This window comes from Microchirus variegatus (genome assembly GCF_963457635.1).
Source record: "Microchirus variegatus genome assembly, chromosome: 6".
In the NCBI taxonomy this organism is placed as follows: Eukaryota; Metazoa; Chordata; class Actinopteri; order Pleuronectiformes; family Soleidae; genus Microchirus; species Microchirus variegatus.
In genome coordinates, this window is record NC_139807.1 from 25,475,149 (window position 1) to 25,501,425 (window position 26,277).

A 26,277-nucleotide genomic window follows, 5' to 3' on the forward strand; every position below is an offset into this window, starting at 1 on the left:
CAGGTTGACTATTCACATCCTGATGTGAAGGCCAAGGAGAAGAGGTGGGTCATTAAATCTGATTTAAAATCCGATGGTGGCAGGCAGATATCATTTCAATGTGTAAATTTTTCCAAAGTTTGTAGTCAGGTTTCTGGCACAGCTAAAAGCAACCTGTTATTAAACCTCAGAGCTCAGGATGGGGTGTGAAAATGAAGGGGTTCAATGATTGTGCCAAAGCATTAAGAGCTTTAAAAAGCCAGCAATAAAACATTAAAATCAGTCATAAAAACAAATAGGAAGCCAGTGGAGGGAGGAGCCAGGTGTGATGGTCTCTCCTCACCGGCATTCTGGAGTCAATTGACATATGACTGGTATAAACCCAGGTACACTAAATTACAATAATCCAGCCAGTAATCCATCTATCTATAAAGCAAGTTGCGTCTGTCTGTCTGTGTGTCTGTGTGTCTGTCACAGGCTGACCTTTAGTCAGATTGCTCAAAGACTTTGGATATGGGTTGAGCATGGCCCAATGGTGTGCATCCTTGATTTAAAAACGTTTTTGGAGGACTTTTAATTTTCACTGATTTATCATGCTGCACTTTCGCTGATTTATCAAGCTACACCAGGCAGGCAGCAGCTCATCAGCAGCAGCTGCTCTGTCTGGAGCAGGGTGCGAGTGAAGAGGCTGTCCTCACTGTCCATGTTTATCACTCTATGACCAAGATTCACGGATCCAGCCCCAAAATAAGAGCAAAACAACAACTGACTTTCAAGCAATACAAGCGGAAATGTTGTCTTACTTTTGCTGTTTGTCATTATTTCCACTGGAACAAAATCACTTTTAATGAAGAACTACAATTCCCAGCATGCTTTGGGGACAAATCCCAGTCTGATTGATCATTTACTTTGTATTTATCAACAGTATAGTTTTGTTACAGAAAAGAGAAAAAATCTTTGGTTATTTATTTATTTATGTTCAAATCTGTTCACAATGTTCCAAAATATTTGTTATTAAATGTTACATTAAGTTATATAAGTAAATGTTGTAAATTAAAAAAAAAAAGTATGTGGACCGATCCATCCGGAAAACACCACGTGGTGGAGGATTCTAACCCTGTACCACCTGCCACTATCCCAGGGGTTGTTCTGCCCAGCAATCTGGCTCAGTAGGACACAACAAGGCCTCCAAAGTCCTGGTGTCTCTACATCCACTTCTTCTTCAGTGGGGTCAATCCTAGTTCCCGTCTTCTCCTCTATCTCCTCTAGAAGTTAATACGGGCCATCATCAAAGGCTTGTCTCCTTCACAAGGTTGTTGTCTTCTCCCCTTAGTCACCAAGATGCTTCCTCTCCCTGAATCTGAGGAGAACCTCTCTAATAGGGTTGAGGGCATCTGGGCCTTTCTCAGCAGAGGCCACCGTCTCGTCAGCGGCCTTCTTAGCATCTGAACCTGGAGGTCTTACATGTTTACCTGTTCCCAGGAGATCATCATCATTGACGTCAAGGGTGGGTTCGGCCAGTTCAGTCGTCATCTCTGGCTCGGGATTCTCATCCACCTCTGGCTTGGCATCATCTTCAGTCTGCCTCAACCTCGGGTTCAGGCTCTGTCTTGACCCCAGGCTCCGGTTTTGGTTCTACCTCGACCTCTGGTTTTGGCTTTGGTTCAGGTCCGGACCCTGCCCCAGGGTCAGTCGCAGTTTCACATGCTGGTTCACTTTCAGCCATCGCAGCTTCGTACGCTAGTTCGGTCTCAGCCTCGGCCTGACCAAGGCTGTCCTTACTCGGTGCTCAGATTTTGTATGAGCATCCTTCTCAGTTACATCCTTTTCTCACACGTACCCTTCCACCGACGTTGTTGCAGCTACTTCTTTTTCTGTCTTTGCTGTTGTTGTTCGGACTTCCACACTGCCCTTTTCTCTTGTCTCCCCTATGAAGTGCTCTTCGACTTTGATAGCCACCACCCTCACCGCCCTGCTTGTTGTCATGGGACGTGTGAAGTGTGTTCAAAGTCAAAGTCAAAGTCAGCTTTATTGTCAATTCTTCACATGTACCAGACATACAAGGAATCGAGAAGATGTTTCTCATTTGCCCGTGGTGAAACAGTTAAAGTGCACAGGCACACAGATGGACAGACATTCCTAATACTGAACTAAAAAAAAACCTAAATTTAAACAAATGAAATATAAACCAAATTAAAAAAAAAATACAAAAGTGCAAAAACTGCAAAGAAAAAGGAAGATGTAACGGTAGTGGTAGTCGAAAGATTATAGAGGTATGTTATGTGCTGTAGATGTAAATTTGTAACTAGAAGTCAGAAGAAAAATATAACAGTATAAACAGTGTGATATATAGTATGTAAATAAATAAGAACAACAGCCAGAAAAGTATAAACATTATGAACAGTGTGGTAAATAAGTAAAATAACAACCAGTATAAACGGTGTATAGTGTGGGTGTGTGTGTGGGGGGGAGGGGGTGTTCAGCTTCCTGACAGCCTGAGCCTTCCTGACAGCTTGAGGGATGTGGCTGGGGGGAGGAAGGGGAGAGAATTTAGCTTCCTGACAGCTTGGTGGATGAAGGTTTTTGTGAGTCTGGTGGAGCGGGCACGGAGGCTCCTGTACCTTCTTCCAGACAGCAGGTCCAAAGCTTTGTGAGTATTACTATTGCAGATGTCTAGCAGAGCCTGTCGACTGTACTCGTGGTTACTTCCACTTCCACGGTCCCCTAGGCAGAATCGTGAGTGGTCACTCACGACTCTGGCTAAGGGACCGTCCTGCCGCACCGGGGCTCCAGTCCAGGACGTCCTGAAACCATGGGGTGCACCACTTCCTCGTTCCATGCTGGAGTCGACAGGAGTAGTCGGTTGTAATTGGTGTTGTGGAGGCAAGAAGAATATAGTATCTGGTCCCGTACTGAAGTCGACAAAGGTAGTCGATTGTTGTTGGTGTTGTTGTTGAGGCTGGGGGGGTGGCTGCGGGGGGTATCTTCAGCGCTTTCAGTGTGGAGAGATGGGGTGGTACTGACGGGGACCTCCCGTTGGTATTTCCGCCGGCATGTCCACCCATTCATCAGGTTCTCCTTATCTTCCTTCAGTGACAGGAAGAACTTCCATTTATTTTTTCCATGCGTTCCAGAATTTGCCCAAGTAATCAGGGCGCCTCTGAGTTTGACGAGTTTTAGGTCGAGTTTTCCACTTTCGATCTCCTGCTGCCGCAACGATACCACATCATTCCTACCGAGTGCTTCAGCCTGATCGAGAGTCGACTTAAACTCTGTTATGAGATCGTCTATGTCCGGTTTTGCTTGTGTGAACCATAGCATTTCAACGTGGTGTGGTACTCACGTATGGTGGCGTCTCTCCTTGCCTGAGTGTCGCCCCGCCGCTTTTCATATTCGTCTTCGTCTATTGAATCTTCCATCTTCTCCAGTGCTGCGACATAATTGTAACTGGTTTCAAGAAAATTCTTATAATCAGTGCTCATTCTTGCCATCATTTTTGAGGGCTCATTCTCATTTGGTAGGCTAGCCATGACATTAAGATGGTACATCTTAATGTCATCTTAAGGATGAATGAATGAATGATTTGTTTATTTCGGGCATGACGGTTAATCAACATCTGCACACATCAACATTTAAATTCATACACATGACCGAAAGGGAAAGCGGGAGAAGCAAAGCTTATCTAGTCCCGCCTCCATTACTGCAGAGTAATTGTTCCTTTTTTTTTCTTTTCTCCTTCTTTTTTCTTAACTTTTAACAGTATTGACGTCACAGCAGCAGTAGCATAAGGCTGCAGTTCATCTCAAGACAGTCAACAGTCTACGTGCACGTCCAATCAACAGAGTTCCTTTCAGTAGTGTGAATATTAACTTGGATGGCTGCACGCTAGACCATTCTTGCTCCAGGTTTTCTAATTTTGGCTTGTTGGCCACTTTACTTCCCTCTCAATTCCTAATTCACTTCAGGTAGGGAATACTTGATTGAAAGGATCAAAGCTAGTAGTGTTGAGTGAGAACACGTCCACAGCCAGCGCCGTCGTGTGTGGTGTGGTGTTGTGGTGGTGATACTTTCTCACCTCGCGATGTCAAGTTCTCGGCCCACGGCGACACGTCTCAGCAGAATCACACGCCCTTAGCCAACGATGTCCAGTCCCAGCAACTAGCTGCTAGTCTCATTCAGTAGCTCAGTGTTGACTTTAGTGGCCTCTCTAGTGACTGTTGGTCTCTTTACCAGCAGTCCACAGGGCTCCACTTTACTCTCGGTTACGGTACTTCTTGCGCCCCTTAATGCCCCCGTTAGCTCTTGTCCTCGGCTCTTCCGTTGTAGTGGCCTTTTTCGCCCTTTCGCTCTCGGCTTCGGCTCGCTCATTGTTGTGGCGTCTTTGGGGGTCCTGGCGCTGTTCTTCAACAACGGGCGTTCTCCACTTGGCACTGTGTTCTTTGACAACGATTCCGATATCGGTCTACAACTTACAGCTCAATAAACTACCCTCTGGAAAGGGCGACCAGAACAAGTATGGCAGACAACTCAAGTGTCTTTAAGAGGTTTTATTCTAAACACAACTTAATACACTACTTAATAGGTTGTAAACCGACAAAGCATACGGGTTCTGATGATCAGATACAGATGATGACAAACAAATAAAGGATTTGCTATATACAAGAAGCACTTTGGTCATTAAAGCTTTGATGATGACTGCTTGTATGACAATCACACTTTGATTTCGCACTGCACACGCTGAACAACTGCTAGAAAGTTCTACACTCACGGTGGGTGAGATATTTTCACACGGTTCGCCTGTTTCCAAAGGTAAGCTAGCGAGGCTACAATTAGCATTAGCGTGGGGCTAACATAATACAAACGCACGCAAACGTGCAACCTCATTAGGAACAACGCAAATGTTTTTATTTTCAGTTAGCGTAGCTAGATGCACAGTGTTTGTATTATATTAGCCTTTACGTTCCTTATCACGCATTACCATAACTGAAAAATCTGTGTTTCAAAGTTGAAAGTGCTGTCAAAATGGTCATCCAGAAATCCATGCAAAGGTTCGGTAAAGACACACACAAATGCTGTTTTATCAGCTCAGTTGTGTGCTGTCGCTAAATTTAAACTGTAGCTCTAATTTTGGATTTTATATTTTCAATACAAGTTGACGTGCTGGAGATCAGTGCAAGTGTAATGTTTCATTGTCTTCAAATTGACACAAATGTAAGAATAATAATAATAATAATAATAATAATATATGAATACAAAGATGATAGAGAAACATTTGAATATGATTATATTTTGTCAAAAGTAAAACATCTCAGATGACTAACAATTGGACTAAAACTGAAGTGTATTTTAGTCATAAGCCAATCACAAAAACTAAATCAAAACTTGCTGTCAGAATTATCTCTGGTGAATAAATTGTTTCTGAATAAATGATTAAATTTAATCATAAACAAGTCCTCAAACAACACAAACAATATACATCCATTCATAGATCGGCACTCTCGTCTCATATCCAATCAAAGAATAATTTAAATAATTTAAATCAAACAAAGCAAATTAGCTCATTTCAGTCAGAATGTTGTAATATTTAATTGGGAGAAAACTTAATTTGTAAAATTAAGAAAACAGGCAACTGTATAGGGTCACTAATTATTCTGACTTGCATTGTCATATCACAGATTCAATTTAAATGTATAATTGGATTAAGTGATGACCAGGTGGGCCCAATTTGGCTGGAAATAGTTGCATTTCCAGCCGTTGCTACTTTTGTGACAATTCAATTGGTTTGATAATGTCAGGCAATTTAATTTAGGTTAAAAGCATTTTGTAAAGATTTCTGATCCCTGCTCGCACTGTAACTACCGACATAGAGTGATCTTTACTGTGGTGTCCTCCTCATTCGATGTCCATTCATTACAAAAGCGGAGGGAGATATTGACCGGGACCAGGAGCACAGATTAATTTCGCCTTTTTCTCTTTTCCATCCACCACTTATAGTCACTCTGTGATTTCATTTCACCCCATCTTTATATGTCTCTGTGTGTCAGGAGGTGCAAAACCCTCTTGGGCATCATAATTATACTGTCTCTTTTGACCTATTGCTTTGTTTAACAGTCCAGCAACAGCTTTTAATAATCACTCTCCAGCACTATAACATCCGATATCCTGCTGTAATTAAAGCTGCCTGCATTGAGTTATGGATTCTATAAACAGCCACAAATGTTAAGAGAAAGTAGAAGAAGTTTCAAAAGTTTCTTTTTACTGAGGCTGTTTAATTTATTCTGTAATGCAGTTACGCGCAGCAGGGAAGCTCTCAGCTCTGGTGGATGCTTGTCTATTTAAATATTGCGGCCCAGAAGCAAACTTATAGTGGTCTTGCCTGAAATGCAAAGAAAAACCTGGTGAATGCACATTGCTCAAGCTTACAGAATTTTCCATAATAATACAGACCATGAATGAAATACTCTGGGCCGCTCAATGCAGTATTCTGTAGTGAAGAAGCAGAAAACCTTTTGGATGTTTCTGTAATCAATCAGACATGTATGTGTCCTTGTTTTCTGTTGTGTATGATGTTGTTTACGGATGTAAAAATGATCTGTGTTAATCTTGACTTTGAAAAGTGCTTATGTCAACATGTAAGACGTATATAGCTGAGTCCTGTAAACTGAGACACTACGATGTAACAATCACCCCAAGATGGAACTGCTGAACTGGTCACTGAACACAATTGACAGAGTGTTCTCATCAAGGAGTGCAGGCTCTGACGAACCCCAATGCCCGAGCAGGACCTTCCCGGCCAGCTTCACCATGGATGGATGGGGAAAGTGGCAAGCCTTGTGCCTTGCTGCACTGTATATATAGGATGTACATATGCACGTTCATGACAATTGGGATGCTCTCCTTGGCATGGGGAATGCTCACGCAACATCGGAAGCTGAGAAAGATCGCCTCTGAGCAGATCAGTGCGAGGGTGGACCTCGCCACAACTCGGAGTGCTGTGGTGGGGATGTGCTCCGACATCTCCGCAATAAGCCACTACGTGGTGAGAATGGGAGTGGACGCAGCTAAACGAGAAGAAATGGCGAAACTAAGCGTGGCGAGAGCTGCTGAAGAGAGGGATGAATAAAACGGCAGAAACGGGCTCTCACATCATCCAAGTTAATATTCACACTACTGAAAGGAACTCTGTCCATTGGACCACTTTGTGACGCTGTGACATCCTAGGCAACAAGTCGAGACTGTGGTCTCTTATGACAATGTACGGATATGCACGTAGACTGTTGACGGTCCTGAGCTGGACTGCAGCCCTGATGCTACAGTTGCTGAAACATGTTACGTCAAACTGTCAAACGTTAAAAAAAACAAAAAGAAAAAGAAAACATTTATTCTGGGGTAATGGGGGCGGGACTAGATAAGCTTTTGCTTCTCCCGCTTTCCCTTTCAGTCATGTGTATGAATTTAACTGATGGTGTGCTTGATTTAACTGTCATGCCCGAAATAAACAAATGAATAAATAAATAAAAATAAACATAAACAGATGTCACACAACTCTGATTATTATTATTGTTGTTGGTATAAATCATAATAATAATAATAATAACAACAACAACAATAAATGGTCTGTATTTATATAGTGTTTTCCAGCTTTTCATGATAACCACTCAAAGCTTCTGTATACTACAGTTTTGCCATTCACCAAGTCACTAACCCTTTCACAGATGCTGCCGGCACAGCCGTCAAGTGCAACGTGGTGTTAAGTGACTTACCCAAGGACACATCGTCACGTAGAGTAGCAGTGTTTAGCAGTAGCAGCAGAGTGTTTTGCACAGGCACATGAGAACTGTTCATCCAACAGTGCAATTAGAATAGACCAGCATGAACCCTGTGTTAATGAAGGTGCTAGTGTGTATACTGCAAGTGTTGCTGCTCCTACTATGTCTACAGCATCAGCCACTATACCACCACAACCACCTACATCCCACATGCACACTTAGAAATGATAAATACAACCAGAGATTGGATCTTGTTGTCTAATTAAAATGGGTCTTTATTTTAAAGTGATTCATGTATATGACAAATACTAAATTCCAATTTTTTCCAAACAGTAACTCTTATGCAACAAAGTCTTTCTTCAAATTACAATGCAGTTATGTTTATGATGTGATGATGAGCCCCCATGTCAAAAACCCTAACACCTATTAATAAAATCATATAAATAATATACATGCTATAGTGTATGTTTAGAAAAAATAGTGTCATTGTATCCTAGAATTTTGCAGCCCTATTCAAAACATTGTTGTTTGAGCAGAAAGGCGTTAATAAAATCTAACTAATTAGGCTAAAAAATTAGTTGATGCATCAGTGTGAAATGTAAAGGAACAATCTGAGTCTAATGTTAAAAGGGTGCATTGTTCTCTGTATTTTTTTTTTTTTATTCCAATTGTGAAATCGTTGCAAAGTTGCTTTCTACAATAATACAGACCATGAATGCAACACACTGCGTTGGCACAATGCAGTATTCTGTAGTGAAGAAGCAGAAAACTCCATTGTTATAATTATATTCATTACATTTCCTCACTATAAGCCACAGGTTCTTCTACAGAAGTAATGAAATAGGCCTGTAAAATATATAAGCACACAATGACCCTCCTTTATTTTCCTCCTGAAGGTTTTTACGTGATCCTGAGCAAAGTCCAGAGTCCATATACTCTTATGTAACTGGATGCACATCATATACATATTTACTTTTGGACTCTTTGGTCATGTTTCTGTAGTTTTGACTTGATATTTTGCTTGTGTAGTGTGTCTTGTTTGTCTGTTATATTTCATAGGCTTTTTTGTCATCATGTCTTGTTCCACTTTCAGTCCTTCTGTGTTTCTCACCACCTTGATTAAACTGACAAAGACCCAGTGCCCTGTTTGTCTTCCAGCAGCACTGTCATTACAGCAGAAGCAGGTTGCAGTGACTCACTTTATGCTTTGTTCCATGCATAAACACACCTTCTGTTCATTGGAGACTCATTTCCAAAATACAATATTGAAATGTTCCAATGCACTCATGTTATTTTGCTATTTGACAGTATGAAATACTCATAATTCTGACACCACCACACACCAGTCAAAAGTTTGGACCCACCAGTCAAAAGTTTGGACACACTGCCTTATTCAAGTAAATGGAAAGGTGTGTCCAAACGTTTGGCTGGTAGTGTACTATCATACTATTTGAAAAAAAAAAGTGTTGATGTTGTGGATCAGGAGTGATCCCTCTGGCTTCAGAATAATTGTCTCTAATAGATGTGTGTGTGTTGAGTAAATAAGTTTCTGGTGTGTGTGTGTGCAATTCACCTCTGTAATCCATCAATAAGTCAGATGCAAACGCCCTCATTTGTCATTTTGTCTATTGCATCACGTCACCTTCCTTCTCAGCTGTCTGCTTGTTGCAATTTGTCATTGTCAGCTGCTCCCAATAAGTCACTTGGTCATTACACACACACACACACACACCCACACCCACGCACATGCACACACACACACTCTCCTATTTACCCATTTATCAATCATGCTGACTCCATCCTCGTCCACCTCCACCTGTGTGCACTGTTAATTTTGTGTATATAGTTGAACAGTCCACATCGGTGTGTCCACTAATGGTGGTCAATACAAGCTAAAAACTTTGACATGACATCCCTCATGATGTTTTTACCGACAGGGAGCACCAGTTATGAGTACCAAAAAGTGCATTCCATGTTCAGACTGCAGCCCAAATCAGATTCGTAAGCATATCCAATCAGAATCTGATCCTTTACGCCCTTACCAACTGTTCACATTATATATTGCATGTGATCGGATCTGATCTGTGTGTGTCGATATTGCCATTGTCTAGTCTAGTCTTCCACATGGATTTCTAGTTTCAGGTTACGCCAAGTAGTCCAAACAAAATGGACGACAGAAATCTGTTCCTGTGTCTGTCCCAAATGGTTATGTAGAGCCACAGTGCAAACCCGCATCCATCCAATTAACTTTCGGATCTACGTCGTTGTTGTTGTTGTTGTTGTTCGGGTTGCGCTGCAAGTGACGCATAAGACATTTTAAAATCCTACCTTAGTGACCGAAATGTTCAGATTGAAAATTATCGGTAAAAATGAAATCAGAACTCCATTCAAAACCAACTCCATATGTTTTTTGAATCAGCTTTGTAAAAATCTGATCTCGGATGTGTTTTTTAGCTGTCAGGACTGCCAAAAAATCAAGCTAGATACAATTTGGAAATGCTTAAAAATCTGTTTAATTGGTTTGCACCAGCACAGGTTGGTGTAATACAAGGTGTAAGTTCCTTGTATGCATCTCATAGCCATTCCTCTAGGCCAGGGCTATTCAACTAAAATTTCCGGGCCAGCTATTCGGAAGGCTGTCCAGCCAGTGGGCCGGTCAACCCTTGTACTACTATTTTGTGTTGCATGTACAGTAAACGGATACAAATAGATACAAAATGTTATACATTATTTCTCACTTATTTATTGAAATGGCTGCTAGTTTTGCGCTAAAAAGGTAAGTAACCAAACCACCAACATTCAGATACAATACAATTTGCTTATATAGTGCAAAAAGGTTACATTTACAGTACCACCAACATTTGGGTATAACAGTCACAATTGGCTCTTACAAAATTAGAGGTAACAATATAAACAACATTAAGCTGCAATGGCCACAATAGGCTATTTTTGCAGAAATATAAGTAACCAGTAATATTCAGGTACAACTGCTACATTTGGCTCTTAGTGCAAAAAAATAAAAGTTACAATACCAACAAGACACAGGTACCGCTACAGTTGGCTCATAGTGAAAAATATTCTGGTACATACATAGTCTGCCTACAATTACAGCTGTACAATTTACTAGTACTAGTAAAGTATCGCAAAGTGCCAGAAATAGGCGAAGCTACGGTTTTATTGGCTTTTTAATATATATACATTCATTATTTATGGGTTAATGGGCCGCGGGCTGGTCCAAATTGCTTGAAGGGCCTGATCTGGTCCCCGGGCCTTAAGTTGAATAGCCTTGCTTTAGGCTCTGTTCTTGTAGGGTTTGTATACTTTTGTTATCCTTCAAGATAAAATTGTAACTCTCAGCGTGACAGACACTAACTGAAACAAAAGATTCTTTGTGACTACTGTGTTTGAAATCCTTTGTTTGAATTTACCTGAATAACGGATCTGGCTTTCAGCCATCCTTGTATTATTATCATGCTTTAAGGCATCAACACGTCAAGATGCAGCCGTGCCATTTATATTATAATATGCCACTTTTATTATCATGTAAATATTCATAGTGGCGTTATCATGAATGACATAGGACACAGCCTGAATGTCTACCACAGTACAGATAATAATCTATAACATCGTAGGCTGAGAGTATTTCTTCGAAACATGGAGACATGTCTGAAGAATACCCGAGTTGTACTTACAAACCACTTATTACACACCTGATGCGTTCTCACGGCCACTTAGTGAGCCACTGCAGAGCTTCAAGAGACAAGAAGAGGGAGTATTGATTAAAATCAGAGGTCTGTCCTGAAAGAGACGCAAACTGATAATTAAATATGTCTTGGTTATTTTTGTTTGTGTATATGATTACATCATCCTGTGTGAAAATGGGTGACAGGTAGATCACAAGTTCTTATACTTAACACTGTGTCCATGAGAATCAAATGAAATATTTTGTGAACTTAAGAATGTTTAGGTTTTAGCGACGTTTCTGACCTTTCTTTGGGTATGCAGCATGTCTGTGTTTATTAAACTTAGACATGGCTTTATGATGTATTTGTTGCTACAGTACCGGGGTCTCACTCTTGACCAAGAGTTAAATTCAGCAGTGACACTTATTTTTCATTTCTAGGAATTACATAATTTAATTTACACCTTTTTGGTATTTGCTTTTTAGGTTCTTTCAAGGCTGTGGCTGAGAAACATATCATTTATTTGGGCGATTTTTAAATTTAAGACTACTGCACTGGAAGAATTTGAGATGATACCTTTTCATCTTACTATTAAGGCAGTTTAAGCTGTTCTTTTTTGCAACTGGTCTATAAGATGAAGCATGAGAAACCTTTTTAGAAGAGGAATGAGTTTGATATATTACGGGAGGCTTTCAATTTCTGTGCTGAAGAACCACCAAGAGGGAATGAACCGACAGATTAAGGAAAAATAATAAATATGACATGAAGGGTTCAAGAGGTTCGAACAATGAGTTTGGTCTTTAAAATGTGATTAGTAACTAAGAAGTGTGGGGGTTCTGTATTGCATCTGTGTTCAGCCTGCTGGAACTCATCAGAAGAATTTTCTTTCTTTCTCACTCAGCAGATTGGAATAATAATAATAATAATTAAGTTGGCAGTGAGAGTTGATTAGTTTCAAAGACTCACCACAAAAGACTAAATTCAATACAGACAACACAAGTACTTTGATTCATACTTATATATTTAATGACTTGAGTGCTGCTTTTCATTTCCCTTTGGGATGATAGAAAAAAAGTTTTTGCTATCCTTTCTGTAAATTGAATTGTATTCCTGATATTCAAAACTTATACATGGGGTGTTATAAAGTCAGTTATTCCAATGTTCAAGACATTAAAAGTTATTGAACTGCCAAAGACCACAGGTGTGAAAACAAACGAGGGGGTACTACTCTCAGTGTTATTAGAGCTGTGTGTCCGTCCTTCCCAAGGCAATTCCAATCTGGTTCAGCCACAGAAAATATACAATGTAATGTATTGGGTGACAAGTGTGAGCTACAGTCCTGTGAGACGCAAATGAAAAAGAACAAGAGGGAGGAACAAGACAAGGCACCTGAATAAATCTTGTTAAAGACATTGTACCGCTGTTTCAAGTAACCATCCATTTGTGTCACTCTCAGCTCACACAGCTCAGTTTGACATGGAGACAAAGAGGTTGTTATTTATAGCTCTTGAGACAAAGGTCACATGCTCCACTTATGCATGTTGTGTGTTGTTTCCTGGCGTATAGATTTTTGTGTAAGGTAGTTTCTGATTTAATGAGAAATGCTGTCATGAATGCAGAAATCCACTTACATGTACATACACGTTTCAGGGTCACGGTGGATTAAGGGAGGTAATAAAATAAATATTGCTCCCAATTTGCAGCAGATTGTACAGTCTTAGTCGGGTTGAAACCTTCTGTGACTGTAGTTGACCTGGACAATCACTTAGAACAGGGGTTCTCAAAGTTTTGATTTAGGAACCCAACATTGGACTGAGGGCCGCCAAAGGAAAAAAAAGGGAAAAAAACAGAAAGAAATCCCATATTAATCATTTTAATGACCAGATTTCAGTTTTACAGTTTAGCGTTAAGTAATATAAGCGTTAATATAATATAATTTAAGCATTAATACAATAACGCTTTATAATTTACTGGGTAATTACCCAGTATTTTGGCCATTGTTCTTACCTTCTAATTACAGGTGAATACCAAGTAACACATTTCTGTTACCATATATTTACTGGGTAAATAGCTAGTAATTGCTTACAACCTGCTTATTACCAGCTTATAACCCAATAATACACTAAAATTGACCATATAGAAACCAGGTAAATACCCAGAATTTTATTTTACACTTATTGGTCTGTATCCAGTAATGTCCAATAAACATTTAACAACCTTAGTAGCTCCTGGATTAAAACTATCAACTGTAATTCATTGCAGGCCGCCAGAAATGTTTCTGCGGGCCGCCATTGGCCCCCGGGCCACACTTTGAGAACCACTGACTTAGAAGTCACAGTCACAGTTCCGGCCATAATAATCCAGGATTGAGTGGCCATGACCCAAGTGAAAGACTACAGCTAAAGTTTTTTTTTTTTTTATAGACCTTATTTTTGAATGCAGAAGTAATTAAGAGTTGACTTCCTGTATTTGTTTCCTTTATTCCATTATTTGGCAGTCACTCTCCTGGAGGATGTATGGAACAGCTCATCATTTGCCAGTTAGCCTATTGGTTGATGATCAGAACAGCTCATTGTTTCACAGTCAGTCTGTTGGTCGATGTTTAGAGCAGCTCATTTTTTTGTCAGTCTCTCGGTGGATTTACAGAATAGCTCATGTTTGTCAGTCAGTCTGTTGGGGAATTTATAGAGCAGCTCATTATTTGGCAGTCTGTCTCTTTCGGACAGCTCACCAGTGGCTGCTGATGTCTCTTTGAAAGTTTTACTGCCATTTTATAGCGCAGACACTTCATCCAGTCATGGATGATCATCTGTAGGTTTATTTTCAAATGAACAGGCATGTGGATATGGACTGAAATATGTGCCACCAGGAACTGAATTTGAATCATTTATATTTGAGTTTGAATTGCTAAACTTGAATGATTGTATTAGAAAAATGAATGTGAATCACATAATTTGAAATTGTGTCGTTTAGTTTGAACTATTGCATTGAAAAACTGAATCTGAATAGTATAATTTGAAATTGAATTTTTTAAATCCAACACTCCATATAGCTTCCCATTCAGTTCTCACAATTCAAATTCAGTTCTCAAAATTCAGTTTCAAGTTACTGTGACAGACATCCGGGTAGTTCAAGGATGAAGGAAGAACAATCGAGTGCAGATACAAGATACAAGATACAGGATACAGGAGAATTGCTTTGAAGTAGCATGCTATGGGTGGAGAAAGTCATGTATCCCAGAATGCATTTCGCCAGAAGATAGCAGCAACAAATAAAAACCTGAAATAACTTTTTTTCTGTGTCCCAGAATGCGGCTTTAAGATCATTTGAGGCAAAAATTCATTTGGAATTCAAAAAAGTGCTTTGTGTATTAAGATGTGATGTATTTATAGTTTGGCAGCGACTTTGTCAGAGGTTACCTTGGCCTGCCCTGTTGAAATGACCCGCTGGCTCAAACGGCTCTGTCATTATATATTTGGTGTGATCTGTAGATAGATTTGTTGTTGACGCGTTACTTTCTTTTCTAATGTAAATGTTTTGATCTGACAGTTCGAAAGTCTATATAGTATGAATGTTTTATTTATTTTAACTTTGAATGTCAGCTGAGATTGACACAGCACCCCCCTGACCCTTAATGAAGCTTAGCACTTGGTGCCACCCACCATTCAAACAGTACAACAAGGAAGTTACGCTGCTGTTCCAATTGAAGAGACAAATTAATTAATAATGTGTCTGTCTTGATTTCAACCTACAAGAGCTGCCACAAACGGCTTCCTTAACCACTGGCTGTAGCTGTATACTACCGGTAAGTTTCACTTTGCGTTAGTTTGTTTACTTGACTGGGTTTGTTTAGGGGCTACCGGTTAGCAGATGAGAGGCTGACAAACTACGATCTATCTGGCTGCTTCAGCTAAGGTAATGTAAAAGTAGGCTAACGTTGACTTAGCAATGAGATCGGAGATAAGAGTTTTTCAGCCTCTCATCAGGGGTGGGAATCACAGGGTACCTCACTATACAACACAAATGATTGTGAGATAATCAATATAATTGACTGAATTCTCTATTTATTCACAACATGGAAAATAAAGTGCATAAAGTCTATGTATTGGACGGGGACGGAGCAGCCAGTTTCTCTAATTCATTAGAGCAGTGCCACCGCGAGGAGACATCATCAACCCTAACACTCTGTGTACAAATGAGTACATCTGTGTCTTGTTCCCCACTCACCTGTCAGTTCTTCTGTGTTGGTTTGTTTCCTCTTTTCTAAAATGAACACGGAACTAATTATTTTCCAGGAGCTACACATGCAATTATGTCAAATGTTACAAGTCAGTGATGGAACAAATGTTACCTCAGAGTTTATGTACAGTATACTTACCATTGTATATCTGATTGGATTTTACTTTTTCTTTTCTTTTAGTTTTCCATTACTTCTATGCATATATTTTTCAATATTACAACAATATACAGAACCGAATGAGAGCACTAATACAAACAAGTTACAAAAAAAGGATTTTCTCCTTTCTTTGATCCTGTATTTTCATCTTTGTTGTTGCTTTTCAAGGTGAATGCCTTTGTAGCTTTTTTGTCTTCGCATTGAATAAATCATCAACAATCTTGGGAGTAAGCGTTGTGTCTATGCTGCAGTTGTGATTCATTGAACATGTATACCAACACTGTTAAAATGCAGAGTGGAGGAGCAGCCAACAAATGTGGAACAAATATAGTCCTTCACTTTTCTAAAGTAACTCAGTGTGGATCATTGTGTGGATTTTGTTTGTGTCGTTGCCAAAATTTGTATTTGTATTGTAATTTTTTTTTCAATTCTCCCTTAACCCTAGAACACCATTGCCGGGTGGTTTTCACCCGAGAAAATACATGTATGTGATTTTCCTTATGCTGCGTTTATCTGAGTGTCATGGGTCTCTGGGTAGCTTCAGCATTGCCTTTGGCATCTTTGGGTGTTTTCCTAATCCAAAACACACTTTTTCCTACAGGCACAATGTTTTTGGTGATTTTCACCCAACAATAGTTGATAGAAGGTAAAGTAGGTTCTGGGTGGATTCTACCCAGGGAAAGTGTTAGTGTATAAAATCTGGCAATCTTGCCCCCTTTCAAGGTTGGCAACATTCGGGACTGCCACATTTACTTTGCCTACTTCAACTTCAGCTTTGCTTCTGTTGCAGAGTTGGTGTCTCTGGCATCCCAGCAAGTGAGTAACACATAGCTAAGGTTGATTTACCTTACCAATTGTCAACTTTTTTTTTTTTAGCTTGAAACTACATTACCTAGCTAGCATACTGTGCATGTTCTTTTTTTCAGACAAGCACTACATTATCATATAAGATTATAAGACTTATTATATAAGAGTGGTCATGGAATTGCATTTTGTCTTTATTTAGTGCAGTGGTTATGAATAACTATCACAAAGTGGTGATTTCCAAGAGCTGGTCATGTTTACCCATTCAAAATATGACATATTTGTGTGCCAAAGACACTGAGCCTTCACCAGGGAAGTCTTTAATATCCCAAGAATGGGTGGACCAAGTTTCAATCATAATTTTTTTAAAGAAATTTTTGGTTCCCAAATTCTTAATTTTCCAGTAATTTTGGAGCATTTTTATATGGTCCCCTCATGATGCTTTTCTTTCATTTTGTTAGACATGACACAGTTTAAAATAGAAGAACCCTACTCAAATTTGCCATGTATTGTCATGTTTTGATATATTTTGATGACAAGTACTTTTTATTGGGTGTATTATCTTGGGTAAAAATCACCCGGCGTTAGTGATGGTGTTTTGAATTTGAGCGATAGTGTTCTAGGGCTAATACAATATTGTATATTGTCTACAGACCACAGCAGAAAGGTCCTATATTATGCTAAATCAACTTTTTAATCATTTAAATCTTTATATTTGAGACTCTGGAGGTCCTATCAGTCTGCAAAGTGTGAAAAAAGATGACTCATGTTTTTGTGGTCCTCCAGGTACAGGAGATAAAACATGCAATGTTGACTTCCACACTCATTGGGACGTCACAATGCACTAAATATCTGGAATTGTTGTCTTGCGGAGCTCCGCTTTGTTCGTAAAACACACGAGAGTGCTGGTGAGGGCAACGATATCCGAAAACCGGAAGTCCCCAAAGTCCGCCTAAAGTTCTGTTCTTGGCTCCACAGTGCAGCAAAGAGTCCTACACAAACTTCTAGCCTCAGAGGATTTATGAGGTGCCTGCTAGAGCCTGCAAATGATTACTTGATTACTTGATTGACATGATTACTTCTCCAAATGCTAACTGCTGTTAACCTCCAGTAGCCTAGTTCGTAGTAGTTTATTTTTACTTTATTAATAGCACATTCTATTCTCATTGTAATGCTCTTGCTTTAACCGTCTCATGGATATCCCCAGCTACGTCGTCTACCCCCCCGGCGGGTCACCTCGGCTGGTGCCTAGCAGCTGACTTGGAATCGGGGCAGACCAGGGGAATCCGACTGTTTAATTTAAACAAAGCGCAATGTGTTTTTTGCCCAGTGCACTGAATGTCAAAGTGAGATTCAATTTCACTCACCCAGTGAGGCGTGGAGGCGAGCCCCAAGTGGGCTTTCGGTTCTGGTGTCAAGCAACCGGCCCTCGCCACTGTCCCCGGTGGCTTGCAACAGGCACTCAGACACACTTCACTTAACAAGTGAATGCAGCCTGCCTGTTGTTTTGTTTCCGGTGTGGTGTTGTAAAAACTACAAACTTTGCTCTGCCAAAAAGAGCGTTAATCTCGCGATAATGAATGACAGCACTAATAAAAAAAGTTTTCGGGCACAAGGCAAATGCGGGCCAGGATCAGATCAGGATGGCAGAAGTGGAAGGCGTTAACAGACATGCTCTGTGACCGAAGGATATACACAGTGAGAGCAGCTATGATCTACGGGTCGCAGAAACGGGCCCTCACAAGAGCAGACAGGAGGCGGTTAGAAACGGCGGAGATGAAAATGCTACGATAGTTGATAGGGCTAACATGATGGGAAAAAAATAGAAACGACAATGTCAGAGGAATTGCAGAGAAGGCCCAAGAAAGAAGTCATGGGGAGCAAAGGGGCCCAGATTATGTAGCCTATGTCGCAAACAAGATAGAGAACTGACTCGCATGACAGAACCCGATCAATGTGGACATCACCAGGACATGATGATGATTGTCTCCTATGAAAATGTCTTGTTCTGTTTCCCTTTTGTGACATTGTGGTTTTATTATTCAGTTTAAATAAAAAGATATTTCTTTGATTATTAATACTATTATTCCACACTCACGTATGCTACACAGCAAAGTTTGCAGTGTGAAAGTCTTTTTGACATTTTATGATGTCAAATGAAAACATGTCAGTTTAACACCAATACAATACAATCTGCATTTGTGTTGAATTGAACATGAGTTAATAGACTCACTGTGTATGTAAATCACTTAGAACAATGATATACAACTGCATTTCCGAAATAATAATTATAATAATATAGTACACTCATTTGGTGTTGTTTTACCAGTAGGATTTAGTAGATGACAACAGATGATGTCTGTTGCAGCATCTCTCGCTCTTTTGTAGCTTTTTCTTCTTTTTAACTGTATTTTGTCAACTTTCATAGTTCTCCTTTTTTTCTATATTTGTCACAGGTTCACCTGCTTAGGGACTGTTTTGTGTTTCCTGTGTTCATCTGTCTGCCTCACTAACTCCCCTGTCATTGCAGATCTAATCTTCCATTGTTTCGGCCAAATTTGTTCGCACATCATGTGCTCTTTTACCTCAACTTTAATAAAGTCTGACTCCAGAACGAACAATGAAATCATGGAGCAGAAGTTGAGAATCAAATGAATAGTGCCTGCTCAAAGGAGTGTTTCATCTGAATGGTCTTATATAATATGTGTAACCTCTATTTCTGAATATTATTACATATGACTCAGAGTACATTTAAGGTCTGTTTTTGTCAAATGTTCTCAAATGATCCCATGTGGCTCAGTGCAAACTGACTTCTGATATTGTCCCTCTTCTTCTAAAGTTACCGTCATTTATTGGTAGAGTAACAGATCTTTTCATGGTGCTACATCACATTTTGTCCTGTCCTTGCAATATAAACACAGGACAGACACGTTTTATGAGCAATGACTCGCTTCCAGAAAGAGTCCCAATGGTTTGTCCAATAAGGACACTGAAAGGAGCATTGAGTCTGATGTATACTCAATCAAGAGACCCTTTTAAATTTGACGAGCAACAGAAATGGAGAGAAAAAAAGTGTTCCTACTGTCCTGTTGACAATGTTTTGTTGCAGTGTGATTGATTGTCACTGTCCCGACCAAAATATGTTCTCCCTGTTGTTTCAACCGATCCAATAACCACCTCTGTCCCCAGCTGACCCTTTGATCGCTCAGTAAGAGTAAATTCAAAAGCTCCCATTGCGCATTATATCAACAACTTAATCAAAACCCTAGTTGGGCCGTGCTTCCACTGAGTAGAATGGTTCAGTTTGTTATGGTAGGTAATTTATTTTTTCAAGTTAGTATAATAGGCTACAGTACCAGAATAACCCCAACTCAAGCTGACTGAACGACATAATAGCTTGCAACTGGTGCTTCTTTCTTGCAACTGATCAGTCTATTTTCATACAAAGCCTGACGTCTTATTGAGACAAACAGCCACAAACAGTCCTCCCCCACCCCCCATCCAGAATGACCTAAATTGTATCCAGTGTCTTTTTAAAGATCAAATTAATTAATTAATTAATTAATTATTTAATTAATTAATTATGCCCATGGATGCATGATATCATCAGCAGATATTGACATTGAAATGTATTATGAGATATCAGGAAAAACTCCAAGATCAGCCGATAAGACTAATGACCAAAATAGCAGGCTGAAAAAGCTGCTACATCCTTAACTTTTTTTAATGTTTTTTAACTATAAAGATATGTCTGCTGTGACATATGTATGAAAACAGATGTTAATTTCACTAGAGAAGAGAGTAAATTACCTCTGCAGTTGGGATGTTTATTTCAGTATCGGTTATTGGCCCAAACACTCAGATATCCAATATATCGACGTTATCAGATATCTGCAAAAAGTCCAATATTGTGCGTTCCTAATTATGCCCCATTCTAAGAGACGAAGAGAATGAATCGTTTCACTAACTTTCACTTGATTCACACGATTTGAGTGTGTTTAAAAAATGTGTTTAAACTGTTTACTTGATTTAAACTGAGTGCATGACTATCTATCTATCTATCTATCTATCTATCTATCTATCTATCTATCTATCTATCTATCTATCTATCTATCTATCTATCTATCTATTTACATACATACATATATACAGTGGTATGCAAAAGTTTGGGCAACCCTGTAAATGTTCATGATTTTCCTTTATACATCATTGGTTGTTTGGATACGAAATTTCAGTTAAATATATCATATAGGAGACAAACACAGTGATATTTGAGAAGTGAAATAAAGTTTATATGATTTACAGAAAGTGTGCAAGAATTATTTAAACAAAATTAGGCATGTGCATAATTTTAGGCACTGCAAAAGAACATTTTTGTGCATCCTTGGTCTGCCACTTCGGGCCTTAACTAGAACTGTACCTGTGGTCTTCCAATTCCTCACAATGTTCCTCACAGTTGAAACTGAGAGCTTAAATCTCTGAGATAGCTTTCTGTATCCTTCCCCTAAACCATGATATTGAACAATCATTGTTTTCAGGTCATGTGAGAGTTGTTTTGAGGCTCCCATGTTGCCACTCTTCAGAGAAGATAAAATTGGCCTCCTTAAATACCCTTTCTCACGATGGGATTCACCTGTGTATGGAGGTCAAGGGTCACTGAGGTTACCAAACCAATTTTGAGTTCCAATTATAGTGCTGAAAGTATTGAAATCAATAAAATGACAAGGGTGCCTAAACTTAAAATCTAATTTTGTTTAAATAATTCTTGCACTTTCTGTAAAATCATATAAACTTTATTTCACTTCTCAAATATCACTGTTTGTCTCCTATATGATATATTTAACTGATATTTCTTATCCAAACAACCAATGATTTATAAAGGAAAATAATGAACATTTACAGGGGTGCCCAAACTTTTGTATATATATATATACATACATATACTGTGTTTCTGATGGTCTGTTTTTGTTTACTCTTGTGTAGGAGTGGTGGTTGTTGCTTTCGTGGTCTGCTGGCTGCCCTATCACGCTCGCCGCCTCATGTTCTGCTACGTCTCCGAATGGTCTGAGTGAGTAATGATCTCTTGTGTGATGGAACCTCCATGAGTTGGGTTTGCTCTCTATATCTCCATAGAAACACTCGCAGCCAGGCCGTAATACACACACACACAGATTCATGAAGTGTAGATGATTCACTCTCACACACACACGTGCAAACTGGACACACACACAAATATTGGCTTCAGCGATCATTGTGAGGGTCATCAGTTAAGATCATCTGACAAAGAGAACTGATACATCTTACTGATTAGATTGCCTTCATTTAACATTCTTATCCTATCTCTCTCTCTCTTTCTCTCAATCACCCTCTTTTCTCTGTGTGTGTCAGAGAAAGCACATGTATAGGCCACGTTATACTTCTCCGACTGCGTAATGCGTTATCCGACTGCGTCACCACAGAGACGCCTCGAGCCTTTATACTTCTGCGTCGTGGTGACGGATACGCGCTGCAATTTCCCGCCCGATCAGTAGGGGTCGCTGCACAAGGTTGTTGTGCTTTTGGTTACAGTGAGCAATGGCGTCGAGAGAGAAAGACTGTTGTTGTTGAAACAGTGGTCGTTTCTCACTTTTCTGTGTCACGGAACGCAGTTTTAAGATAATTTGAGGCGAGAAATTGGCCATTTAGAGTCTAAACATGTGCTGTGTGTGTTAAGATATGACGTATTTATAGTTTGGCAGCGATGTTCTCGGCGGGGATCAGCTCCGCCTCTGTGGACGCTCGGGAGCGCACTGTGAGCCGGCACAGAGCAGCGTTATCTCGGCCTGTCCTGAGGACCAATCGCAGCTCTTGCCGTCTCTGTTGTCCCTTGACGGAGTGACGGACACTTAAAAAATATTTCGTGCAGTCGGAGACGACGCAGAGGCTCTTCGACAGGCTTGAAGAGGTGGGGCCGAACCTGCATGTGAGTGTTCCAGGAAGAGGTTTGGGTAAAATTGAGAAATCAGATTAGGACTTTTCTTGACTGCGTCTCAAACTGTGACCTGCTGCTTGGTGGACATTTTATTTTTTAGCACCATCACCATACCCTTCACTCCCAGGTGAAAAATGTTCCATTAAATACTATGGGTGCTTTACATTATACAGTTCTAGCACTACTCATGCTGCTCATCTCTACTCTACTCGTTTTTTTGGGAGGCTTTTTCATTAGTCATAGTACCTGGTGGGGTTTTTTTTAGTACCTGCTCTGACGAGGTTCCAAGCGACCTGAGCCGATACTAAAATGTGATGTTAACAGACTGCCAGCCACTAATTGGTCAGAGTGTCATCACTGGAATCATGGAGTCATGAGTGCTATGATAACCCCGCCCATGTTGAGGAAGTAAAGGAAAACCATGTGACTGATACCAAATCGAGTCGTGTCGAGCGGAGTTGTGCTCGAACTGTACACAGAAAAGTTCCATATGTCACTATCGGGCAAAGGTAAAATATTATATTAACCACAGTCATGCTAAAACTGCAATAACCTTCATCCCATTGCACTGAAAGAAGTATAACCTTGCTCAGATTTAAAAAAAAATTATGGCCAGATATCACATCTAAAATATTTTATTTCACATAATCTAAATTGAGTTATTACTTAAATAATTAAAACTTTAATTATCAGCAACTGCTTTGCTACTTAGGTTTATTTTTAGACGAAACCCACCCAGGACACAAACGTTATCCACAATATTACCTTCAGGTCATGAAGAAGAAAAAAACAAATTGAGAGAAATCAAAAACTTTGTTTTGGGTCTTTTGGACATATATTTAGTGCAGTATATACCAAACGTGATGTCTCTAAATGCAAAAAGAATGAGTTTCACAATCAAATTGTATCCTATTTTAAATGGCAGTTATTAGTTTGAAGTATGTTACACTTTTTTCAGTGTGGCCCATTTGTGATGGACGAAGAACAATGTGGCTTCCTTCAGAGGCCTGAGTAACAATTTCTGAATAAAACCCTTCATTTGGAGAGGATTTTAAAGTATCCTGAAAACAGGAGGAATTTGAGGCCAATGATTTTCTCTGTAGCAGAAACAGTCAGCGAGGATTCACTGCACAAATGGAAACTATCTCAATTATCCTTAAGTAGCTCGGCTCAGAGAGATGAAAGGGGAAGAAAATTTCACCTCCTGTGGTTTGTTACACCACATCTTCATGGGTTTTGAATATTGTGTCTTTGAACAACTAAGGCACTACTACTATTCTGTATATAATGTATGTACTTGATAACAATGTAACATAATGAAACAACTACAAGCAGTGTTTTGACGAGAAGGTCATCTGGAGACAGTGGGGTTACCACAATTGTTTTGCTTGTTTTGCCTTGTTTTTTTAAAATAGATTTATAGCATTAATACATCGGAAACTCATATGTGGATGTTATGTGATCAGCTGCTACAATAATCCGTGGTACTATAGTTGGTAATTTTTTTTTAATCATTTTTTTTTAAATTTTAATATTTTCTTTTTTCTTTGATCCTCTTCGACAGTAAACTGAAAGAAAAGAAGAAACTTTACTCCACATTTTTTTTGCACATTTCTGACAATCAACTAATTAATTTCTTCGTAACCCGTTAACTCTTAATCCTCAAAAAGTACTGCGAGTAAGTGCTTTTTCCCATTTTACACAATAACGTTAAATATCTGGCAGTTACTTACAATTTACTGCATGTTAAAATAGTGTATTAAAATATTGAAATTTGAACAGTATAAAACATTTGTTTGCGTTTTTGTCTCAATGTCCAAAAACTGGCCAGACAGAGTGAAACGTATGTACAGGCATTTTCACAACTCTCTAGTGACAAAGATATTGATTCCATGGCTTTCTGCAACAGCACGAGTGAAATCACATAATAACCATGTGTTGGCTTTTACGTGCAATCTCTCAGCATTCAGAAACTGGTGGAATTTTACCGATAGCATAAACCGTTGCGTAATCACGGTAATACAAAGTGCACTTGTGCAAACGTGTTGTCTGTGATACATTCGGTATTAAAGGGTTAAATCAACATATCAATCAACAGTGGAAAATCAAAATGTATCCTTGATATGTAATCCTCTTCTAAGAAGACATATGTAGAACAGTGACCATTTTAAATTGGGAGAATTCAAATATGAGGTTGACTAGACTTGAGAAAAATAAGAAGTCAAATTATAAAAGCGTCTCATTATTAGTTTTAGACATGCAACAATGAACTGAGGTGACAGAGTGTCTGCCATATGTTGTTTCTAATCAACTTGCGCTTCTTATTAAAGGCTTTGCTCGGTTCTCCTCTTCATCACTGACGGAGGAGAAGTGCTATGCGGTGGACACATTTCTCATCTGCCTATTATAAAATGAAAGCTTCCATTTGTCAGTTTTTATGGGCTGTCTGTGTATTTATGTACCTCGATCTTCTCCTTTTATATATTTTCTGAAGGGGGGAGTAAAAGTACCAAATCAGAACATTAGTTTTTAGTAGAAGTCTTAAATAATGGTGAACTCATGGTGCTTGAGTATGAATTAGTTTATTTAATCATGACAATCATGGCATTTCACCAACTTAAATGTGGAAAATTAATGTAACAAAAAAATTCAAACACATACAAATTAAAAAACAAAATCCATTTTCTATTCCCTTTCCCTCCTCCCATCCCCCACCTCATCTTAACTTTCTCCCTCCTCTCTATAATATAGTATTTTTCCAGTTCTAAGTATGGAGTGGTGTGGAAGTGAATATAGTTATAATCTCTATGACCAAGAAATAGCTTAGTAATAACAATGGAAAATGTGTATGTGTGTGTGGGACACATGGGAGGATGAATTTCAACGTTACTTTGGTATTTTTACATTTTCGATACTCAAACATTTACACTGTACACACATCAGTACTACACTGATTGTCATTAACAAACATGGCATTATTGCAATATCATCTCCTTATTACTGCACTGTTAACATTATTACCGAGCTGTGAATACCGATAACAATTGAAATAACATGTTACAACCATAATATTACTTCATTATTACAAAATTAGTACCGTATGCTGTATTATACTGTTAAGTGTTCGGAATTTGAACAGCTTTGTCTCAATGTCCAAAAACAGGCCAAAGAATGGAAACTATGTACATGTTGTTTTTCCATCTCTGTCCTCTCTGGTGACAAAGATGCTGATGATGCCGGCTTCCTACAAAAGTTGGTTTTGACGTGTAACTTCTCAGCAGTCAGAAACTGTTGGAATTTTTCTGATAGCACAAATTGTCACAAAATTACAGTAATGCACAGTGCACTTGCACAAATGTGTCGCCTGTGATACGCTCCGTTAAAGGGTTAGGACAAAATTGTGTGTTTCCATGAAGACTGACCAGAAAAACTTAAAAAAACAGAAGCACTTGCCTTTCTTGCATGTCTCACAGCACTTAGTAAAAATTTGAACATGGACAACTCGGCCTCCATCAAAGTCCTCCAGGGCGGAAGAGCAACGGCCATGCACATGCTCGATTCCGCGGAGTGGTGTGGTTCTCATCTCAGCTCTGACTGTACGCTGGGACTGCAGAGGCTACTGTGCTTTGGAGTTGATCCCAGTAACACACGCTGCTTGTTGTGCACAGTAACAGA

The 26,277-nt window shown here is 39.4% G+C and overlaps 1 protein-coding gene across 1 annotated transcript in view; it reads left to right on the forward strand.

Moving 5' to 3' along the window:
• ntsr1 (neurotensin receptor 1 (high affinity)) overlaps positions 1-26,277 on the forward strand; it is a gene marked incomplete at both ends in the record, with an annotated part of 79,127 nt that overhangs the window by 41,323 nt on the left and 11,527 nt on the right. The window contains one exon of the mRNA XM_083890844.1: positions 21,615-21,699. Within this exon, the coding sequence (XP_083746970.1) occupies positions 21,615-21,699 (85 nt within the window). The remainder of the gene's footprint in view (positions 1-21,614; positions 21,700-26,277) is intronic.